At 35.3% G+C, this 23,625-nt stretch overlaps 1 protein-coding gene and 1 long non-coding RNA gene across 2 annotated transcripts in view; both read right to left on the bottom strand.

Moving 5' to 3' along the window:
- LOC141394860 (ATP-binding cassette sub-family G member 1) overlaps positions 1-23,625 on the bottom strand; it is a 64,888-nt gene that overhangs the window by 19,471 nt on the left and 21,792 nt on the right. The window contains exon 2 of the mRNA XM_073969940.1: positions 9,319-9,436. Within this exon, the coding sequence (XP_073826041.1) occupies positions 9,319-9,436 (118 nt within the window). The remainder of the gene's footprint in view (positions 1-9,318; positions 9,437-23,625) is intronic.
- On the bottom strand, positions 5,471-8,044 carry LOC141394861 (uncharacterized). Its single transcript, XR_012410507.1, has 3 exons — positions 6,903-8,044; positions 6,385-6,524; positions 5,471-6,286 (listed from the first exon to the last, which is right to left on the bottom strand). It is a non-coding gene; the product is annotated as an uncharacterized lncRNA (long non-coding RNA).

Here is a 23,625-nt window from a genome sequence, read left to right as displayed (position 1 = left end):
CAATTTGGTCCAAATTTTGGATCACCTAATATTTTGTCCAAATTTAGTTTATCTTCTAATATTGTCCATATCGGTGTTCTCCTTAGGGTAGCTTCCCCACAAAAGTTCTTCATTCTTGTTTAGGGTCTGTTCCAAGATGCTTTAGAAATTTATACCGACGCTATTCCTCCAATTGAAATGACTGGTGAGCGGGATATGTGTCGAAAAGAAATAGCTGCCAAAACAAGATCCACTTCCAAAATGAACAATGTCGATGCATTCCTTCAATTACATGCTTCGCAACACTTTTGAGCTATGATTCTAAGCCACATTTTTGTCTGCAAGTTCCAATGACCAAAAAGGGCCTCAAACATCTGTAGAGAAAAGAATTTTCGTTGTGTAGCTGGTATTCAATCTGCTGATACTTGATATAGTGAATATTTTGGAACTTTCATGGGAAACGTCCCGGAAATATTAGACTGACAAGCGTAATCTTCGATATTTATATAAGATTTTATATAAGATTCGACTCTTCAACCTATGGAGGCCTATAAAGTATATGTGTATATCCTTGGTCTGAATCGATCCAGTCGTGTTCGTCTCTTACATCCACAATAATTGAGAAAAAGCTGTATTTGTTTTTTCCATAGGCAGGTTAAGATTGAAGATTTGATATTTGAGGTTCCCACGGTACCTCTCGATTTTAGGTATTTTGAGGATTTTAGCTACATTTATTGACCGAACGACCTGTTATTTGACATTTAAGGTTTCCAGTGGTCACAAAACTTCTCCATTAAATATTGTCAACATCGGTCCATGTTTTGGTACAGCCCCAAATTAAACGGGGCCTCCCCATTTTCGGCATTTTGAGGGTTTTACCTACATGTTTTGACTGAATTACCTGTAATTTGACATTTGAGGTTCGCAGTGGTCGCAAACCTCCTACGACAAAATTTTTCAACATAGGTCCATGTTTTGGTATAGCCCCCATAAATAGGTACCTCCCGATTTTAGGAGTATTGAGGATTTTAGCTACACTTTTTGCCTGAAGGACCTGTTATGTGACATCCAACTGATCACAAAACTTCATCACTAAAATTGTCAACATAGGTTATTGTTTTGGAATAGCCCCCATACAACGGTACCTCCCGATTTTCGACATTTTGAAGATAGATATTAGCTAAATTTTTGACCTGTTATTAGCAACATTTTTTGACTAAAATTTGTAATAGCCCCCACATAAGGGTACCTTCTGATTTTAGGAATATTGAGGATTTTAGCTATACATTTTGCCTGAAGTACCTGATATGTGACATATGAGGTTCCAACTGACCACAAAACTTTATCACTAAATTTGTCAACATAGGTTCATGTTTTGGTATAGCCCCCATATAACGGTACCTCCCGATTTTCGGCATTTTGAAGATAGATATTAACTAAATTTTTTTACCGAACAATCTATTATTTGACATTTCAGTGGTCACAAGTCTTCTCCATCAAAAATTGTTAACACAGGTCCATGTTTTGGTATAGCCCCCATATAACAGTACCTACCACTAATTTGACATTTGAGATTCCCTGTGGTCGCAAAACTTTTTCACCAAAATTTGTCAACATAAGTCCATATTTTTATATACATAGGCCCCATATAGCGGCACCTCCCGATATTCGGTAGTTTGAGAATTGTAGCCACATTTTTTCACTGAACTACCCGAAATTTGATATTTGAGGTTCCATGCAGTCACAAAACTTCTCCACCAAAAACTGTTAACATAGGTCCATGTTTTGGTATAGCTCCCATATAATGGTACCTGCAGATTTTTGGTATTTTTCGGGTTTTAGCTAAATTTCAGTCATTTCGGTGGAATATTGAGGCCACAACCTTCAAAATGTCAAAAATCGGGAGGTACCATTCTATGGGGCTATATGAAGGCGTGGACCTATACCGACCAAATTTTGGGGGAATGTTTTATACCCCCAGCGAAGACTAAATACCAAATTTTAGCCATTTCGGAGGAATATTGAGACCAAAGCCTTCAAATACCGAAAATCGGGAGGTACCGTTCTATGGGGGCTATATGAAGACTTGGGCCTATACCGATAAAATTCTGGGGGAAGTTTTATAACCAAATTTTACCCATTTCGCAGGAATATTGAGGCCAAAACCTTCAAAATACCGAAAATTGGGAGGTACCTTTTTATGGGGGCTATATGGGAGATATATGAAGGCGTGGACCTATACCGACAAAATTCTGGGGGAAAGTATTATACTCCCAGCGAAGACTAAATACCAAATTTTAGCTATTTCGGAGGAGTATTGAGGTCAAAACCTTCAAAATACCGATAATCGGGAGGTACAGTTCTATGGGGGCTATATGAAGGCTTGGGCCTAAACCGACAAATTTCATATGGAATGTTTAATACCCCAAACGAATATCAAATACCAATTTTCAGACATTTCGGTGGAATATTGAGGCCACAACCTTCAAAATACCGGAAATAGGGAGGTACCGTTCTATGGGAGCTATACTAAGGCGTGGAACTGTAACGACATGTTTCTGGGAAAAAACATTATATACCCTCAACGAAGACTAACTACAAAGTTTCACCCATTTCTGAGGAATATTGAAGCCACAACCTTCAAAACACCGAAAATCGGGAGGTACGTTTTATGGGGGCTATGTGAAAGCGTGGACCTATACCGACAAATTTCATATGGAATGTTTTATACCCCAAATGAAGACGAAATACCAAATTTCAACCATTTCGGTGGATTATTGTGGCCACAACCTTCAAAATACCAAAAATCGGGAGTTACCGTTCTATGCGGGCTATATGAAGGGCGGGACCTATACCGACAAAATTCTGGGAGAAAGTTTTATACCCCCAGCGAAGACTAAATACGAAATTTTAGCCATTTCGGAGGAATATTGAGGCCAAAATTCCGAAAATCGGGAAGTACCGTTCTATGGGGACTATATGAACGCGTGGACCTATACCGAACAAATTCTGGGGGAAAGTTGTATACCCCCAGCGAAGACTAACTACCAAATTTTTGCCATTTCGGAAGAATATTGAGGCCAAAAACTCCAAAATACCGAAAATCGGGAGGTACCGTTCTATGGGGGCTACATGGAGGCGGGGATCTATACCGACAAAAATTCTGGAGGAAAGTTTTATACCCCCCGCGAAGACTAAATTCCAAATTTTAGCCATTTCGGAGTAATATTGAGGCCAAAACCTTCAAAATACCGAAAATCGGGAGGTACCGTTCTATGGGGCTATATGAAGGCGGGGACCTATACCGACAAAATTCTGAGGGAAAGTTTTATACCCCCAGCGAAGACTAAATACCAAATTTTAGACATTTCGGAGAAATGAGGCCAAAACTTTTAAAATACCGAAAATCGTTCTATGTGGTCTATATGGGGGCTATATGAAGGCGTGGACCTATACCGACAAAATTCTGGGGGAAAGCTTTGTACCCCCAGCGAAGACTAACTACCAAATTTTAGCCACTTCGGAGGAGACTAAATACGAAATTTTAGCCATTTCGGAAAAATATTGAGGCCAAAACCTTTAAAATACCGAAAATAGGAAGGTACCGTTCTAAGGTGGCTATATGAAGGCGTGGACCTGTACCGACAAAATTCTGGGTGAAACTTTGATACCTCCAGCAAAGACTAAATACCAAACTTTAGCGATTTCGGAGGAATATTGAGGCCACAACCTTCAAAATATCGAAAATCGGAAGGTACCTTTCCTTGGGGCTATATGAAGGCGTGGACCTATACCGACAAAATTCAGGTGAAAATTTTTTAACCCCCAATGAAGACTTAGTATCCAATTTCAACCATTTCGGTGCGATAATGAAGTAAAAACCTTCAAAATATTGAAAATCGGGTGGTTCCGTTCTATGGGGGCTATATCAAAACGTGGACCATTTGCAATACCAAACATCCTAGGAATAATAGAAACTTCTATACCAAATTACAAAGCTCTATCTTAAGAATTGCGAGCTGTATCTTGATTTCAACAGACGGACGGACGGACATGGTTATATCGACTTAGAATTTTACCCTGATCAAGAATATATATTCTTTATAGGGTCTCCGATGAATATTTCAAAGTGTTACAAACGGAATGACAAATATAATTATATCCTCCATATTATGGTGGAGGGTATACATTTTAAATGATCTTCGTCATAATAGGCAAAATTTCAAATTTGAAAAAAAAACTACCAACATCAGTCTTGAAATATTTTCTTTAACAAGCAAATGAGGATGAGCTGAAAAGAGGAAAATTCTTCGAAAATAACAATACCATGGACCAATCGGTGATATAAAAAAATCCGCATAATACAACGTCTTTGGAAATTTATTCAGCTAGAAACTATAGGAAAAAATATGTTGTTGTAGTCAACAATAATAGTAAATAAGTTAGTATTTTTAATATACTAATTAAAACAGATTCATTGCATGTCAAAATAATTATAAATGCTTCCGTCAGATCATGACATTGTTATTGGAAAAATTAACAGATAACATATATTTGTATGTGTATTTTATTAACAAAATAATTATTTTTTTTTATTTTTATTATCAGCATCTATCTAATAGATTTGTTTTATAAAGTTCTATTTTGCCGACATTTAAAAGGGGATCTAAAGATCAAAAAAACTAGATTCTAAAGTCGATACATAACACACACATATTGGTTAGAAATCAGTGTTTTAAATTCTAAAAACGGATATTAAAAAAAATATTAAACATTGATTAGTGTGAGGGTAATTGGTATAAGGTACTCGAAAAAAGAGAGGAATTTGTTTAAAACGATATGTACCAATGTTGTAATGTCATCCATGCCCTGGCTATACTTTTACTTGGCTTCGATAAACTTGTTTTTAATCTCGGAAAGAATTTTTATTTAATTTACATAATTATATTTTAATTTACATAACGCTTAGCGGTGGCTTTGCAAAACGTGTGATATTAGTCTATGTTTATAACAGATTAAAAGCAAAAAACAAGTTTCTCTTAATTTCTATTTGGCCCCTGTGGTCTGCGGTTCAATTCCAGTACAAAACATTACATTTTTCAATCTGAACTAGTTATAAATTCTAATAACAGCAACTAACAAGCCAGGAAGTTTTATCTGGCTCCCTTTGCGGGAGTGAAAGTTTTTATAATAACTTTTTTGATTTATACATATTTTTTTTTTTTTAAATCAAGGATCGGCTGTTTTTCAACCTGCTAGGTAAAATGCTATGACTTCATCTTCCCAATGATTGAAATCGAATCGATGGTCATCAAACTTAATAACGTCAATATTTTTCACACACACGCACACAATACTGGCCAATAATAAATTATCATCAAAGGCCGTCAAGAAATATTTTCCTTGGAAAACCCTACATACCAGGCGGTTGACCGTTGCCGGTTACCTTTAAATTCGTGTTTTATTATTTTTCTTTTTTTACAATGGTCAATTTTCTTTTCTTTGTGAGGAAGCATTCTGATAGCCAGCTAGCTGCTAGACATCGTTGCTTTTGTTATTTATTTTCGAATTCTTTTATGATTTGCACAAGGTCTTCATAAAAGTTAATTGACTTTATTGGACTTATGCGCCCGACCGACCAACTGTGACAAAAGGTTGATAACCGAATTTGCTGATAGGAAATCATCGATAATTCAATTGAAGAAAAAACAAATTGTTGAAAATTTACACATGTTGCCATAACAAACAACAACAATGGAAAATTCATGGAATCCAAAATGTGGATTGAGAATGATGATATAAAATCATAAATGGGGAACATTTATTATCGAAAAAATAGAGAGAGAGAGAGGTATTCTTCGAAACATTACTGAGAGGTTTTTATTGTAGCTGAACGCTTAATGATGTTCTAGTGATAGTTTTCAAGCAACGGTTTAATGAAATGTCTTGATTCCCCTTTCACATAAAAAGGACTTTGACTACCCCGTTGAGATAAATAAATTTAAATTAGTTCAATGATGTAATCGAACCTACTTCGCGCAACCTAAAACCAATATAGTCTACACCCTACAGAACTGTCCTTCTTATAAATTTCTCGTTGGAGTTGAGCTGAATGATTGAAGGTATTTTGCAAATGAAAAAGAAAAGCCGAAGAGATTCCCACACAACCACCAAATTATGCTACCGAAATCGGTGTTACTTATGCACCTCATATCAGTTGTGGAGTGGCTTCTCTCGGCAATGCCGAAGTTATTGTAAGAACGTTACTTCGAATATTGTAATTAAGAGACCAAGCTTGCCATCGAACCTTGATCGGTTGTTGAGTGGCTTCTCTCGGCAATGCCGAAGTTATTGTAAGAACGTAACTTCGAATATTGTTATTAAGAACCAAGCTTGCCATCGAACCTTGATTTTTCAAATGCAATGTGTGTTTTGCAGTGACGAGGATTTTCTCGTTCACATCTACATGGCTTCCATGTTGTATTTTTTAGAGCTTTTGGCCCATATGTCAAGAACAGACGACAGTTCCTTGTCGCACCTGCGCACTATAGGTAATTTGGCCCGTTTTTGAGGCAAAATTAATAGCGGTGGATATGTGGGCTTTTTATAAATGTTTAATGCTTTATATGCAAAAGTAAGATAAAACAAAGAATTACACAGTAGAATTCGGATATAGCGAACATCGGTTATAAGAAACTACGTTTATAGCGAACAAAGTTTTGTGTTTCCAAAGAATTTTTCTTAATATTTGCACACACATTCATCTTCTTAAAACGACCACCATTATAACCGCAGCTGCGGTACAAATTGCAAAACGATTCTCGAATAAAATTTAAAATGTTGTTCAATATCGCCAGCTTGGGAGTTGATGTACAGTTAGAAGACATCGGATAATCCCTTCGAGAGTTAATTATTGTGCGCACAAATTGCAAAACGATTCACGAATAAAATTTAAAATGTTGTTCAATATCGACCAGCTCGGAAGTTGATGTACGTTTAGAAGACATCGGATACTCCCTTCGAGAGTTATTTATTGTGCGCACCATTTTAGCCAAAAAAGCTTTTCTGAGAAAGGTACCCAAAGGAATGGATCTAAATGCCTACTTTCCAAATTTGATCAGTCCTTTTAGTCGGTGCCGGCAAGCTTTATAGAGTTTTTGAACTATTCAGGAATTATTCGTAATAGGGTCCTCGAGCAGACGTGCTTCATCAGGTCCATTTGAAAATTTTCACCACCCCATTATATGGGAACTTTATCATAAAATTACCAAGTAAGAACGGCGTTAAGTTCGGCCAGGTCGAACTTGTTATACCCTCCACCACGAGTTGTATTGAAGTAAAATGGAACAATTAGTTTCCTTTCGTTTATAAACAAGACTAAATACCAAATTTCAACAAGTTCGGTAAAACAATGTGGCTAACCTTCAAAATACCGAAATTCGGGAGGCACCGTTCCATGGGGTATATATCAAAACGTCGATCTATACCTACAAATTTCTGGCGTAACGTTTTTAGACTCAAAGGAGACTAAGTACCAAATTTCAGATATTTCAAAGTACCGAAAATCAGAAGGTACGCTTCTATGTGGGATATAAGTACCCGCGGACCTATACTGATAATTCTATTCTGGAATATTTTATAACTCCATAGAAGACCAAATAACAAATTTCAGTCTTTCGGTGGGATATTGACGTCACAACTCTCAGAATTACAAAAATTGGGAGGTACCGTTTTATGGGGGCTACATCGAAACGTGGACCTAAACCGACGAATTTCAAGCAGAAAGGCTTTTACCTCAAACAAAGACTACCAAAATTTAAGCCATTTCGGTGGGATGCTTCAAAATATCGAAAAACGGGAGGTACCGTTCTATGGGGGCTATATGAAGGCGTGGACCTATACCGACAAATTTCTAGGAGAAAGTTTCGTACCCCCAACGAAGCCTAAGTACCAAATTTCAGCCATTTCGATGGAATATTGAGGCCACAACTTTCAAAATACCGGAAATAGGGAGGTACCGTTCTATGGGGGCTATTCTAAGTCGTGGACCTATACCGAAAAATTTCTGGGAAATAGTTTTATACCCTTTAACGAAGACTAAGTACCAAATTTTAGCCATTTCGGGTTGATAATGAGGTTAAAATACCAAAATCGGGTGATACCGTTCTATGGGGGCTGTATGAAGGCGTGGGCCTATACCGACAAATTTCATATGGAAAGTTTAATACCCCAAATGAAGACCAAATACCAAATTTCAACAATTTCGGTGGAATATTGCGGCCACAACCTTCAAAATACCGGAAATCGGGAGGTATCGATCTATGGGAGATATAGTAAGGCGTGACCCTGCACCGACAACTTTCTGGGGGAAGTTTTATACCCCAACAAAGACTAAATACCAAATTTCAGCCATGTCTGAGGAATATTGAGGCCACAACCTTCTAAACGCCGAAAATCTGGAGGTACGTTCTGTGGGGGCTATATGAAGTCGTGTACCTATAACGACAAATCTCATATGGAACGTTAACTAATCCAAGTGAAGACCAAATACCAAAGTTCAGCCATTTCGGTGGATTATTGTGGCCACAACCCTCAAAATACCGAAAATCGGGTGGTACCGTTCTACGGGGGCTATATCAAAAAGTGGACCGATATAGCCCGCTTGCAATACCACACATCCTAGGTGTAATAGAAACTTCTATACCAAATTACAAAGCTCTATCTTAAAAATGCAGAGCTGTATCTTAATTTCAACAGACGGACGGACGGACAGACGGACTTGGTTATATCGACTTAGAATTTTACCCTGATCAAACATATATATATATTTATAGGGTCTCCGATGAATATTTTGATGTGTTATAGACGGAATAACAAACTTAATTATACCCTCCATATGGTGGAGGGTATACAAATTGTTCTGAGAATTCAAAACCTGGAAAAACGTGGAATCGAGAGGTAGAGCAAAAACGGACAGGGCAAAATCGACTCCAAATTGTCTAAAACATACTGGGGGATCACAACGATTATTTCGGTGATCGGAAGTTCGCATATTCTCTCAAGAGTTCTAGTTTTTTACTTATTTCATAGAACAATTACCAAGGTAGTGGTATCACACCAGCTGTTCGAATATGTAAAGTCAAATCCCTTTATAAAAAACACTTTGTTGTAATTTCCCCAACAACATATAGAACATTTTGACATAACATATTCAAAATTTTACAACACCACTACCTGGGTAATTGTGCCATGACTTATTTGTAAACTTTTAGTAGCACCAGACCATGACTAGGAAAATCTATATAAATTGATACATAAATTCTTATTCGTTAAACTTACTTGTATCCTGACAAGATATTGAGCAGGGTACTTTTACCAGCACCAGATGGTCCCATAATGGCGGTGAGCTCACCGGAACGTAAACGTCCGCTGACACCTTTGAGAATTGTTTTGGCATCTGTAAAGAAGGAAAAAAAAATAATTAAATAGAAGTTCGATTTGAATTAATAGTAAAAACAATAGGAGTTTAAAATATTTGAAGATAAATTAAATGGAAGTGGTTCCGAAGAGATTATTTAACTCATTCTTGGCATGTATTAAATACTTGCAAATTAAACTGTACAAATTTTAATGATGAATTGGAGTCATGTTACCCAGCAACAATTTGAGAGCCATATGACCCATTAAAAAGTAATGTAAAGAAGATACTTTCTGCATTACCAGTAGGCTGACAAATAATGAGTTATTTCTTAAAAATTGTGTGTTCAACGCTCACCGTCGTCAATTTTTTTTGTTAGCTTAATTACAGAGAGTTAGTGTTGCTCCTGTAAGCGTTTAAGCGACCTTTAACGTTCGTATACGTGACACAGTGTGTATTGTAGAAGTGTGTAGAAGTTCGCATGTTCATATCCAGCAGACAGTAAAATAAAAATGTGGAGTGTTGAAATTGTATATAAATTCACCTCAACTGTTCTAAAAATAGAATATATTGGTCTGCTCCAGTACTGCGAGAATCTACTAATTTTTACTATTTTTTCCGATAACATAAAGGAAAAATGTTATCGTAGTAAAAATAGTAGCTTCTTGCAGGTTCTGGAACAGAGCATATGTTTTTAACTTATTTTTTTACTTCTAGTGGCTACTGAATAACCAATTTTTCTTATTTTTGTTATCAAAAATAGGTTAATTCACAACTTTCGGTTGAGTAGTCGGGCACACATGCTCTGTGCCACTGTAATTATTACATAGTAATAAGTAAAATAAATTGTTGTGGCTTGTAAAATGTTAAAAAATTACCCACTTTTGTCTAGTCTACTGTTTATGCATAAGTTAGATTATTTACATTATTTTGTAATAAGTTATTCGGCACATGAAGCTACCCAAATGCATATCAGGATTTATGTGGTCAATATGACATACATTTATTTGAAAATCTGAAGTTATGGTAGAACAAATATAAGTTAAAGTAAATACTACAACAAATACAATTCAACAACAACCACAAAGGAATTTGTTTTTGTTTGTAACGTTACTGTCACCGGTACATGTAAACAAAACAAGGAAATGTCTATAAATTATTGGAATTTATAAGACTAATATTTTTTACATTTAATTGAATATATTGGAAAACATGAATGAAAATTCGTTACATTTTCAATTTGAATGTTTCCACATCATTCCACTAAATGCATAATTTCTCGCAGAAAGTAGAATTCTTGCAAAGATGTTTGGGGTCGCTGGAAATTCATTGATAAAGGAGAATCTGGTTCAATCTTTTGTTTTTGAAATCAAAGAAGCACATGTTTATTAGGGCTTTATTTTTTTCAAATTTAACAAAATACCTCACATATTAACAAACGTTGTACCGTCTCTATAAGCGGTGCTTTATTTTGCGGCTCTTCGTTCGGGCTTGGAGGAGGTTACTTATCACTGATATGAAGAAGTCTTTCTGGGAAATAGTGTTTTTCGGAATGATTTTTTTCCTTCAAAAAATATATCCCTAATGTACATCAAAATAGAAATAAATATATAAAATGTCGTATGGAATTTGACAATAACGTTACAAGTCAGTTCAGTCAGCTGTGTATTGCTGTTAACTTTTATTGTTCTACCATGATCTGAAGTAATGTTTTCAAAATGACATGGTTTTTATTAAGCATGGTTTAAAACTAAAGGCTAAATGTGTTAAAGATATGTTCTATTTTACTGTCTTCATTAATGGGTATTTGGCTCACTCCTATACGAGAGGCTGCTCTACCTTTAACATAAATTTTAACAATAAATGCTAAATGCCAAATCAGATTTTACAAGGTCGATATTGGAATCTAGCCATAGGTAAACGCCTAACAATATTTTAAATATTTTTTCATCAATACAATTATGCAAATTACGAATATTTTTTGAACAAAATGATTTTGCGAATATTCGATTATATTGACTAACAAACCATCCATTGATTGAAAATGGAGCTTTAGAACATAATAAAGAAGAAGAAGCCATCAAAAATCAGAAATGAAACAAATAGTTAGGCAAGTTTTTTGTTAAGGTTAATCTGTGTATGTATTTCACTTTTTATTGTCATCGTTGACCTTTTTTTGCGCAACAGTGTCTTTGTTTAAGGAAGCAGCATTGAAAAAGCTGTACTGGCGAAACATAAGTTGACCCTATAAAAAATATTAATATTTGGTTTTCTTACAAATTTATCATTCATATGTACATTCATACATCTTTTTTATGGAAGATTATCTAAGTCTGTCTAGAGGGCCATTGTTTTAAACCATGCATAACAACATTTAATTGCCACTTTAGTTTATGAATTGTAGCATCAACAAGCAGAGTTGTACTAAAGTTGTTGTACTTAAGTATGAGTAGTTTCTTTTAATTGCCACTGGTATTTATGAAATATTAAAAAAAATATTATATTATTTTGCATTGCATACATATGTACGTAAATATGTATTTTAGTTGCCGGCATGTCTGGAACCTTCCATTTCATAGACAACTAAAAACATGTTTTAATAAATACATACAGTAAAACCTCCCTACAACTAAGATTTTTGTTAATATTTTATGAACAAATGAATTGCCCCATAAAATACTATGGGCCATTATTATATGTGTTCTTTTACTATTGGATGGATTTTAAAACGCAAAATAAAGCAATTTGGAGGAATTAAAAATATAATTTTAACGTTAAAAGTTAATGCCAAGAAGGTCCTCCATGAAATTTAATGATCACTTTTAACTTTAAGTTAACCGGAACGCTATAAATCTGTTCGGTAAATCCAAAATATAGCAAAAGAAGACTTATAATAATGGGGGTATAACTCATAACCTAATTATCATGTTAGAACAATGACAAATTAGTTGTGAATGAACAAAATTTTAACTGTTGCAAGTAAAATGCACCAAAAAAGTCTGAAATTACCAATCGAATTACCCTGGCTACGTCGGTGTCTTATACGATCGGTCTATCGCCTTAATAAACCTGAAATCAAACAGTATCCATACAGTATTTCCCATGAATATTTTCCTTAGTCAGGAAGTGATATTACTGATCTATAAGTAAATGATTAAATCAATAATTGCATACACATTCTTCCCGGTATGCCTAGTCCAACACTGGGAAAGAATAGTTCTCAGGTTTTGTATTGAAATGTGGCCCCAATCAAAAAAGTGGGATTTGCGGATTACCTCACAATTCCGTCGTATATGTATAACAAAGATTGACAGTCATTAAAATCTACAAAACTTAGGTTTCACTGTAAGTTTTTATTTTTTTTACTTCTGCTTACGAATGTTACAATGCCAAGTCGTTTTTCATTTTCTTTACTTGTGCTATTTCTCTATGTGATTCATTCGTAATTTTCATGAACTTGGTTGCTAAGCTTCCAAAAAAAATTTCGTAAATTCTTTAACGTAGCTTAATTTCGGAACTAATAAAATGAGTATTTTCGTCATATTTGCGGTTACGCTGCTACAAGCTGTCAATATTTTTTTTAAATTATGTTTTCATAATTTAATTGTGCAATGACGGTAGAAAATATTTGGTAACCTTAACTACTTACTAATCTACCCACTAGCCTACTAAATAAGTTGACAAACGAGTAAAAATGTATCAGTCGGCTTTGCCGACAGATATATACCCTCAGCCTATTTGAATTGAAACTTTCATCTAAAGACAGATCGAATGTATTTAGGGTCAGAATATCGTGGCCCTTTTTGGACATTTGAACTTGCCGACAAAAATATGGATTAGGATTAAAGTACAAAAGTGTTGCGAGGATGTACTTAAAGGAATGGACCGACACAGTTTATAATGGAAGTGGATCTTATTTTAGGAATCATATATTTTCGACAGATATCGCGCCCACTAGTCATTTCAGTGAGTCATCGTATAACTTTTGGACCAGTATGCCCGGAAGCATGGACTTGTCCACAGAAAACATAATAGCGCTGCAAATAGCATCGGTACACATTTTGAAAGGATTTCCGAACAGACCCTAAACTGTACTTAGACACAAATGTTGAACTTTTGTGGGGGAGCTATCCTAAGGTCAGGACCTATATGACCATTTTAGAAGTTTAACTAAAATTGGACAAAATATTAGGAGATCCAAAGTTTGGACCAAATTGGTTGCCCCGTTCAATAAACATCGTGCATACCATTTTAGTGACATATTTTTAAATATTGGGGGAAGTACCGGAAGTTGTCGAATACCGGTCCATCTTCGAACTGAAACTAAGTTTGGACAAAATATGGCGAAACCCAAATTTTGGACCAAATCGATTAATCAGCCCGAAAGTTATCGTTCTCTCCAGCGACTACTATGGTGCCATAGTATGGACTTGCCCCTGAAAAAAAAACTTTTTCCGTCGTAATGGAGGCAGCGAATGCCAGTTGCTTCAACAAAAATGAAAGTGATCCGAGAGCAGGTCTTAAAGTGAACTTATCCGAAATTTTGTGTGAGAGGTACCCGAAGGAGTGCACAAATATAGTGCATATTCGAACCTGATCTATATCTGGTAGATATATTAGGATGTGTAAAGTATGGATCAAATCGGTCACACCCTTCAAGAGTTTTCGTGCGCTCAATTTTTCCGAACATTTTTGAACTGTTATGCGGGAGGCACCTGAAGGAGTAGGCATATAGGACTCATCTTCGATCTGAAACCAATTGTTAACAAAATATTACGTAGGCCAAATTTTTGACCAAATCAGCAGGTGTCATAGGCGTTTTTTTTTTTGCAGATTTCAGTCTATTTTCTCAGGAAGTATAGACTTGCCCCTGATGAAACTTGTACTGTCGTATAGGGGGCAGTGAATATAAGATGTTACAACAAGAATCAAAGCGATTCGGGAGCCGATCCTAAACTGAACTTTTCCCAAATTTTGTGTGGGAGGTAGCCGATTGAGTCCATATTGAAACCTCATCTAAGTCTGGTAGAAATTTCAACCGATTCGGTCCAAAATTTGACTTTCGTAATATTTTGGCCAAACTAAGTTAAAGTTCGAAGATAAGCCATATCGGTCCACTCCTTCCCGTACCTCCCCCACAAAAGTTCGAAAAAGGGAGTAACCGATTTGGTCCATACTTTGCACATCGTGAAATTTCTACAAGACTTAGAAGAGGTTTCAATATGGAGTCAATCGGTCCACTCCTTCGGGTACCTCCCACACAAAATTTCCGAAAAGTTCAGTTTAGGACCTGTTCTCGAATCGCTTTGATTTTCGTTGTAACAACTTATATGCACTACCCTTCAAGGAACCTGAAATCTGACGGTACAGTAATATGGGGGCTATACCAAAAACTGGACCTATGTCCACACTTTTTGGTGGGCTAAGTTTCCTGGTCAATAAGAACTCCAAATACCAAATTACAGCCAATTCGGACCGAAAATGTAGATAAGCACTTCATAATACCTGAAATCGGGAGGTACCATTATATGGGGGCTATACCAAAACCTGGACCTATGTCCAGAATTTTTCGTGCATAATGTTTCTGATTACTGGCAATTGAAAATACCAAACTACAGCCAATTCGGGCCAAAAAAATATATAATAACTTCAAAATACCTGAAATCGGAGGGTACCGTTATATGGGGGCTATACCAAAACTTCGACCTATGTCCACAATTTTTCGTGTAGAATGTTTCTGACTGTTGGGAACCCTAAAAACCAAATTACAGCCAATTCCAGCCGAAAATGTAGATAAAAGCTTCAAAACACCTGAAATCGGTTGGTACCGCTATTGGAAAAACTGGACCCATATTGATGATTTTTTGGCTAACGTATTTTTTACTTACACGCCCTTCGGACTCGGCAATAAAAAGTAGGGCCCATATCTTTGAGCCAATATGAATTGGTGTGCACTCATTGATATGAGGGAAGTCGCCCTTGTCCCTTCGGGAATGTTGTGGAAAAAATGTATGTATGCACTATATCCAAAATTAAGAACCTTCTTATTATTCACAAATCCACGATCCCGGAACTGAAGATCATCTTCAAAATTAATTATTAAAAATCCTCGATTGTGAAGACGAACATCATCCTCTATCATTTAAAAATCCACAATTGTGGGGCTGAAGGTCATCCCCAAACTAATATTTAACAAGTAAGCACGGCGTTAAGTTCGGTCAGGCCGAACTTGTTATACCCTCCACCACGTGTTGTATTGAAGTAAAGTGGACCAATTAGTTTCCATTCGTTTCTGAAGAAGACTAAATACCAAATTTCAGCAGGTTCGGTAAAACAATGTGGCTAACCTTAAAAATACCGAAATTCGGGAGGTACCTTCCATGGGGGCTATATCAAAACGTCGATCTGTACCTAAAAATTTATGGCGGAAAATTTTTAGACTAACAGAAGACCAAATTTCCGATATTTCAGTAAGACAACGTGGTAAAACCTGAAAAATACCGTAAATCAAGAGGTACGCTTCTATGGGAGATACAGGAAGACGTGGACCTATACTGATAATTCTTTTCTGGAACATTTTATTACCCCATGAAAGACTAAATAACAACTTTCAGTCATTTCGGTGGAATAGTGACGTCACATCCTTCACAATTACGAAAATCGGGAAGTAGCGTTCTATGGGGGGCTATATCGAAACGTGGACCTATACCGAAAAAATTCAGTCGGAATGGGTTTTACTTCCAACGTAGACTAAATACCAAATCTCAGCCATTTCGGTGGGTTGTTGTGGCCACAAACTTCAAAATACCGAAAATCGGGAGGTACTGTTCTATGGGGGTTATAAGAAGGCGTGGACCTATACCGACAAATTTCATATGGAAGTTTGTATACCTCAAATGAGGACTACATACCAAAGTTCAGCAATTTCGGAGGATTAGTGAGGCCAATACCATTAAAATACCGCAAATCGGGAGATACCGTTCTTTGGGGGATATATGTATGAAGGCGTGGTTCCATACCAACAACTTTTTGGGGAACATGTTATACCCCCAACGAAGGCTAAGCACCAAATTTCAGCCATTTCGGTGAGATAATGGGGCTAAAACCTTCAAAACACCGAAAATCGGGAGGTACCGTTCTATGGGGCTATATGAATATGAATGCGTGGACCTATACCGACAAAATTCTGGGGGAAAGTTTTATACCCCCAACGAAGTGGAAAGTTGAATACCCTCAACGAAGACTAAGTAACAAATTTCAGCCATTTCAATAGATTATTGTGGCCATAACCTTCAAAATACCGAAAATCGGGAGGTACCGTTCTATGGGGGCTATATGAATGCGTGGACCTATACAATTTTAAAGTGGAAAGTTGACAAATTTAAAGTGGAAAGTTGAATACCCCTAACGAAGACTAAATACCAAATTTCAGCCATTTCGGAGGAATATTGAGGCCACAACCTTCAAAATACCGGAAATCGGGAGGTATGTTCTATGGGGGCTATATGAAGGCGTGGACCTATACCGACAAATTTAAAGTGGAAAGTTGAATACCCCTAACGAAGACTAAATACCAAATTTCAGAGGAATATTGAGGCCACAACCTTCAAAATACCGAAAATCGGAAGGTAGCGTTCTATGGGGGGCTATATCAAAACGTGGACCGCTATAGTTCATTTGCAATACCGAACATCTTAGGAGTGATAGAAACTTCTATACCAAATTACAAAGCTCTATCTTAAATATTGCGACCTGTATCTTGATTTCAACAGATGGACGGACAGACAGACAGACATGGTTAAATAGACTTAGAATTTTAGGCTGATTAAGAATATATACTTTATAGGGACTCCGATGAATATTTCGATGTGTTACAAACGGAATGACAAATTTAATAATACCCTCCATATTATGGTGGAGGGTATAAAAACCGTTACCTGGAGTTTAATGTTATCCTCCAATTATTTACATATCAACAATCGTACAACATTCCCAAAATATTATTTAAATTTCACGATCACATTCCTGAAGATCATCTTCAAAACCTTCATTTAAAATTCACATTATTCACAACCTCACGATCAAGGAACTGAAAATCATCATCAAAATATTCTTGAAAGGTCCATTATCATTATCAAAATATGACTCACAAATCGACGATTGTGGAGCTGTAGATCATCTAAAATATATTTTATCAACAAATCAACCATTATGGAGCTGAAGATCAACCTCAAAATATTCTTTACAAGGTCACCTTCTAAATATTATTCACAAATTCACAATCATATCTGTACAACATCTTCAAAATATTCTTTAAACATTCACGATCACATTCCTGAAGATCATCGTTCACATATTATTCACAAATCCACGATCGAGGAAATAAAGGGTGTTTTTTTAAGCTAGATAGAACTTTAAATTGTAAAAAGTAACACAAAAAATTAAATTTTATGAAACTTTTTTTTTATTTGTTTCAGTATACTCTGACAAATCATCATGAATAGACTCACGCTTGAACAACGTTACGAAATTATCCAAATTTACTTTGAAAATCAGTCGTCGATTCGCGCAACTTATAGACGACTTCGTCATTTGTATGGCGTACATAATCGTCCATCTGAACAAGCGCATTTTTGGCTTAACGGGTTTGTTAATAAGCAAAATTGCCGCATATGGAGTGAGACCAATCCACAAGAGACCCTACAGACTCCATTACATCCAGAAAAATGCCCCGTATGGTGCGGTTTTCACGCTGGTGGCATCATCGGACCTTATTTCTTCAAAAATGAGGCCGGAGCTCGCGTTACGGTCAATGGAGATCGTTACCGCACCATGATCAATGATTTTTTGTTTGAAAATATGGATGACATTGATCCGGAGGAGATGTGGTTTTAACAGGATGGCGCTACGTGCCATACGGCGAACGCAACCTTCGACTTATTGAAATCAAAATTTGGCGATAAGTTGATTTCGAAAAGTGGACCTGTCAATTGGCCTCCAAGGTCGTGCGATTTGACTCCTCTCGATTATTTCCTGTGGGGCTACGTGAAGTCACTGGTTTATGCTGATAAACCAGCAACAATTGATGCCTTGGAGGCCAGCATTGTTCGTGTTATTCGTGACATACGGCCAGCAGTGCTCGAAAAAGTGGCCAAAAATTGGACGTCCACAATGCACTTCGTCAAGAACAGCCGCCGTGCCCATATGCCCGAAATCATTTTCAAATGTTAATGTCACGTATTGATCTTTCGAATAAAAAAAAATTTGATTACAATTTAATTTTTTGTGTTATTTTTTACAATTTCAAGTTCTATCGGGCTTAAAAAAACACCCTGTAGAACTCATCATCAAAATATGCGATCACATAGCTGAAGATCATTATCAAAATATTCTTTAAAATTCACGATCGCGCAGCTAAAAATCATCTTCAAAAAATCTATAAAATCCATGATTACGCAGCTGCAAATCCTCTTGAAAATAGGCTTTACAAACCCACGATCACGCAGCTGAAGATCACCCTCAAAAATATTCTTTACAAATCACAATGCTAAAGATCATCCTCAAAAAAAAATATTTTAAAAATCTCGATCACATAGATGCAAATCATCGTCCAAATATTATTCACAAATCCTCTATAGCAGGTCCGATCATCCTCAAAATATTCTTTACAAATGCACGACCATGTTGCTGATGATCATCCTAAATATTCTTTAAAAATTCACGATCACATAGCTGAAGATCATTATCAAAATATCATTAACAAATCCACGATGGAAGAGCTGAAGATCATCTTAAAATATATTAACAAAATCCACGATAGTATTACTTATAAATCCAAGATATCGATGCTTCTTAGGATTATCTTTAAAAAATCCACGATCCCAAAGCAGAAGATTATCTTTAATAAATCCACGACTACGTAGTTGATGATCATGCTTAAATATATACGATCTTTGGACTAATTACTTTTAGAATTCCAGAAACATCAAGTTGAAGATTGACGATAATGCTCTCTTAAAATCACTAATGAAATGCAAAATTATCATAATGACGAATCTGAGATCATCAACGTTTTTTGACACAGCGATTTTGAATAAAATTTTTTGAAAAATTCAAAATTTTAGAACCGATATCATGTCCTAATGTAATGTAAACCTCAACTCGAGTATATAATCAGAGTAAAAAATTTATTGAAAATCCACTACCACGGAAATGGAGATTTAAAAATTCCCGATTCTGGGGCTGAAACAGTATTTCAAAGTTCTCGACTATTTACCTTAAATTAGTTTTAAAATACATTCTTTTGAAATACAAAAATATACATCTAAGGATGAAAACACATTTTAAAAAAGATTCGGAGTTATTTATGGATCTCTTTAAAGTATTCCTGAGAATCACGATAATAATGCAAATTTCTTCCTTAAAATATCCAAAAAAAATAATCGTTGAAGATTTTGGTATGCTAATTTTCGATTTACTTCGCGTAACATTTTATCAATAAATTTTAGTCCTCAATTTGTTGCCAGGCAGAAGTGATTGTTATTGTTGTTGATCTATTTCCCAAAAGTCACACAAATCTAATAACATTTAATATGGTACTAGGTCCCATAAATGAAACATAATTCGGGCATTCGCATTAACAAGAAATTCACACAACAAATCGAAATAAACGCCAAAAAATATGGACAATGTATTTAGGCATGCCCATCACATATTATTTGTGATGATTTGTTGTCCACTTGGTGAACGTTTCGTTGGTCGGTCAGTAGGTGTTTTAATAGTGCGTTCGGAACCTTTGGCATAATTTGCATGTTTCAAAGAAATTAGCATATCTCCAGCAACAACGTCATCATCATAGCCATCATCAAGTCATTAAAAAGCAAGAGTCGCCGCAACTGGCAACCAGCTGATGATATTAGCTATTCAACATTTACTTCCGCATAATGCTAATCGGAGTATTCATTGCTGAATCCACACAAAACTAAACACAAAGCAATTCTGACGTGTTGGGAAGCGTCTACATACATATGTATGTATGATTATTTTGTCTTTTTCTGCTTCTTCTTCACGTTTCGCTCTTCAATTTTGGTTTGCCAGCTAGACTATTTATGGTGATATATTTTTGTTTGTTGTTCCTGGTCTCTGGGGGCGCTTTGTTCGTGCTTTAATAATTATTTTTTCGGTATGTCTATATTTTTTGTTGTAATTTTTTAACAATTTTTTGTTTGTTATTGATATTTTCGTTAATATTTGTAAGAGTTGTTGTTGTGTCTTTTGTTTGTATTAACATGCAGTCAAAACAAAGAGGCCATTCAACTATGTTTTGTTTTTGGTGGTGGTAGCCCGAAGACAATTTTTGGTTGTTATCGATGACGATGATTATGTTTTCTGTTGATAATAATGATTATGGAATTTCTTTTATACCTCTTCTATTTGTTTATGTTTATCACCTAGAGTGGGGACGAGGGGTTTTGTAATGGGTGGGGTGAGAGTGAAATGTTGACTTAAGAGGAGAAATGTAGCAGACGTAGAAGTGAAAGTAAATGAATCGAAATCAATGTCTGTCACGAAACGAGGAAGGTTAACCAAACAACACAGGTGTGTTTGGTATAATTGATTTTACTGATGATATTCCTCAATATGTTTTTACATTAAGAATCCACGATTATCGTAAAATTATGTTTTAAGAACTGAAGATCACCTTCAAAAGATTTTTAAAAAATCCTCGATTAAAAACCTTTTTGAAAGTGATCATCAAACTATCAAAAAGATTTTCAAACATTCGCGTTTAGGTTACTGAAAATCACATTCAAAATACAAATAAAGAATTCACGATTATGTTCCCAAAGACTATCATTAAAATACTTTTAAAGTAATACCTATGTAAGTGAAGACCACATTTAAAATATTTAAAAAAAATCACGAATACGTTGCTAAAAACTATTTTAAAATATTTTACGGTGCACCTTAACTAAATTTAAATGAAAGTTGCTTACACCTGGGAAGTTTTTGCGGTTTTTGAAACTACAATGTTCTAGGGATACGTAAAATCGATTTCGGTTAATCGATTATTAACCGTAAAATTTCCAAAAGTCGTAGTCGACTATTGACTGTGCGAAAACCGAATAATCGATTATTTCTAGTCGACTTTCGAAAGACAGAGTCAACTATTATTCGTAGTCAACCATTAGTCGTAGTCTATTATTATTCGTAGTCGGCTATGAATCGTGGTCGACTTTTAGTCGTGTGTGCTAAAACCGCATAATCGACGGTACTTTTTTATACATATAACTATCACGGATCGCATCAACGGAAATGGTCGATTATAATCGAAAGTCGAGTTTTAAGTTTTTCACGAAAACCGAATAATCGAAAAATCGATTATTGCAATACACTGTGTATCCCTACAATGTTCATAGATGCGAAAAATCAAAAAAAAAAAAAAAAATCGCCGGAGGGATTTCCAAATAAATCGCGGTCAAAGTTCACATTTTTAGGGTTTTTTTAGGCTTTCACGATTTCAATTGGAGACCGCAAGCCCTATAAAAATGGGATTAAAGCAGTGAAATTTCTCTACAAGATTGCCCTTTATGATGTTTTCGTAGGTATTACCATTTTTGACAATTTACTGACTGTATCGTCTCCCTATAAAAAAGTAAGTCTTGACTGCAATTTCCCAACTTAAAATGGTACAACCTAGGAAAAAATTAAGAAAACCAATTTTGTAGAGAATCATCACAGCTATAAGATTTTCTCTAGACCAATTTCGATAAGACTTACCGTTTTCAAGCAAATCGTAAAAACATAACAAAAAACCTAAAAATGTGAACTGAACTTCTATATCTCAAAAATGGTAAACCCTGTGAACAAATCATAGCTGTCAATCCTCTGGAAAATTTTCACAGCTACAAAATTTTCTTTAGCCCCATTTCGACAGGACTTATGGTTTCCAAGCAAAATCGCGAAAAAACCTAAAAATGTGAAGTTTGACCGCGATTTATTTAAAAATCCAACCAGCGATTTTTTTCTTGTTTTTGGATTTTTCTCATCTATGAACATGGCTGTTTCGGAATCCGCGAAAACTTCCCAGGTGTAAGCGGTTTCATTCAAAGTTAGTTAAGGTGCACTCTGCATGACATTGTTTTATAAGGAGGCGATACAGTCTGTGCATTGTCCCAATTTGAACTTCTATATCTCAAAAAAACCTTCAAAAACACCATTGAGGTCAATCTTGTAGAGAATTTTCACTGCTTCAACATTTTCTTTAATCCCATTTCGATAGGTCTTACGGTTTTCAAGCAAAATCGTGAAAACCTAAAAATGTGATGACCCGATTTATTTGAATTGAAAATCGCTCCGGCGATTTTTTTTATTTTTCTTATCTATGAACCTTGTAGTTTCAGAAACCGCAAAAACTTTCCAGGTGTAAGCACCTTTCATTTAAATTTAGTTAAGGCGCAACGTGATTTTTAAAAAATCCACGATTATGGGACTGGAGATCGTCTTATTGTTTTATTTTTTTTTTTAATTAACGCTTATTTGGCTGACGATAAACTTAAAATATTTCTAAAAATCCACATTACGCTGCTCTTTAAACGATTTTCAAAAAAACGTAGTTATGTTGTTACAAAATATTTTTCAAATATTCGCGATTATTTGAGTGAAGATCCCATTCAAAATATTAAAGAAAATCTAGAAAAAAACTGAAGATTATTTTAAAAATATTTTTAAAAAAATCTACGATTATGTTGTTGAAGGTTATCATTAAAATATTTTTTTGAAGATTATTTTTAAATATTTGGCTGAAGATCACTTCAAAAATATTTCTGAAAATCCGCTTTTATGTCACTTCTAATTATTTCTAAAAAATCGGCGATTTTGTTGCTTCAAAATACTATAATTTGACAGAAGATCACCTTCAAAATATTAAAAAAATCTGTAATTATGTTGTCTAAGATTATATCTAAAAATCCATGATCATCGGACTGAAGATTACCTTTAAAATATTATTAAAAAAAAAACGTTTATGTGGCTTCAAATATTTTTGTAATATTTTGAAGATGATCTTTAAAATATTTGTGAACAATCCACGATTGTGAGACTGAAAATCGCCTTTAAAATATCATTAAAAAAATCAATGTCTATGTGGCTGAAAATCACCTCAAAAATATTTCTAAAAATCGCGATTTTGTTTCTTCAAAATACATATGTTTCACAACATCACCTTC

The sequence above is a fragment of the Musca autumnalis genome, unplaced genomic scaffold (assembly GCF_047663935.1).
Source record: "Musca autumnalis isolate F117 unplaced genomic scaffold, ASM4766393v1 scaffold_2, whole genome shotgun sequence".
NCBI classification, from domain to species: domain Eukaryota; kingdom Metazoa; phylum Arthropoda; class Insecta; order Diptera; family Muscidae; genus Musca; species Musca autumnalis.
This window is presented reverse-complemented; position numbering and strand designations above follow the sequence as displayed.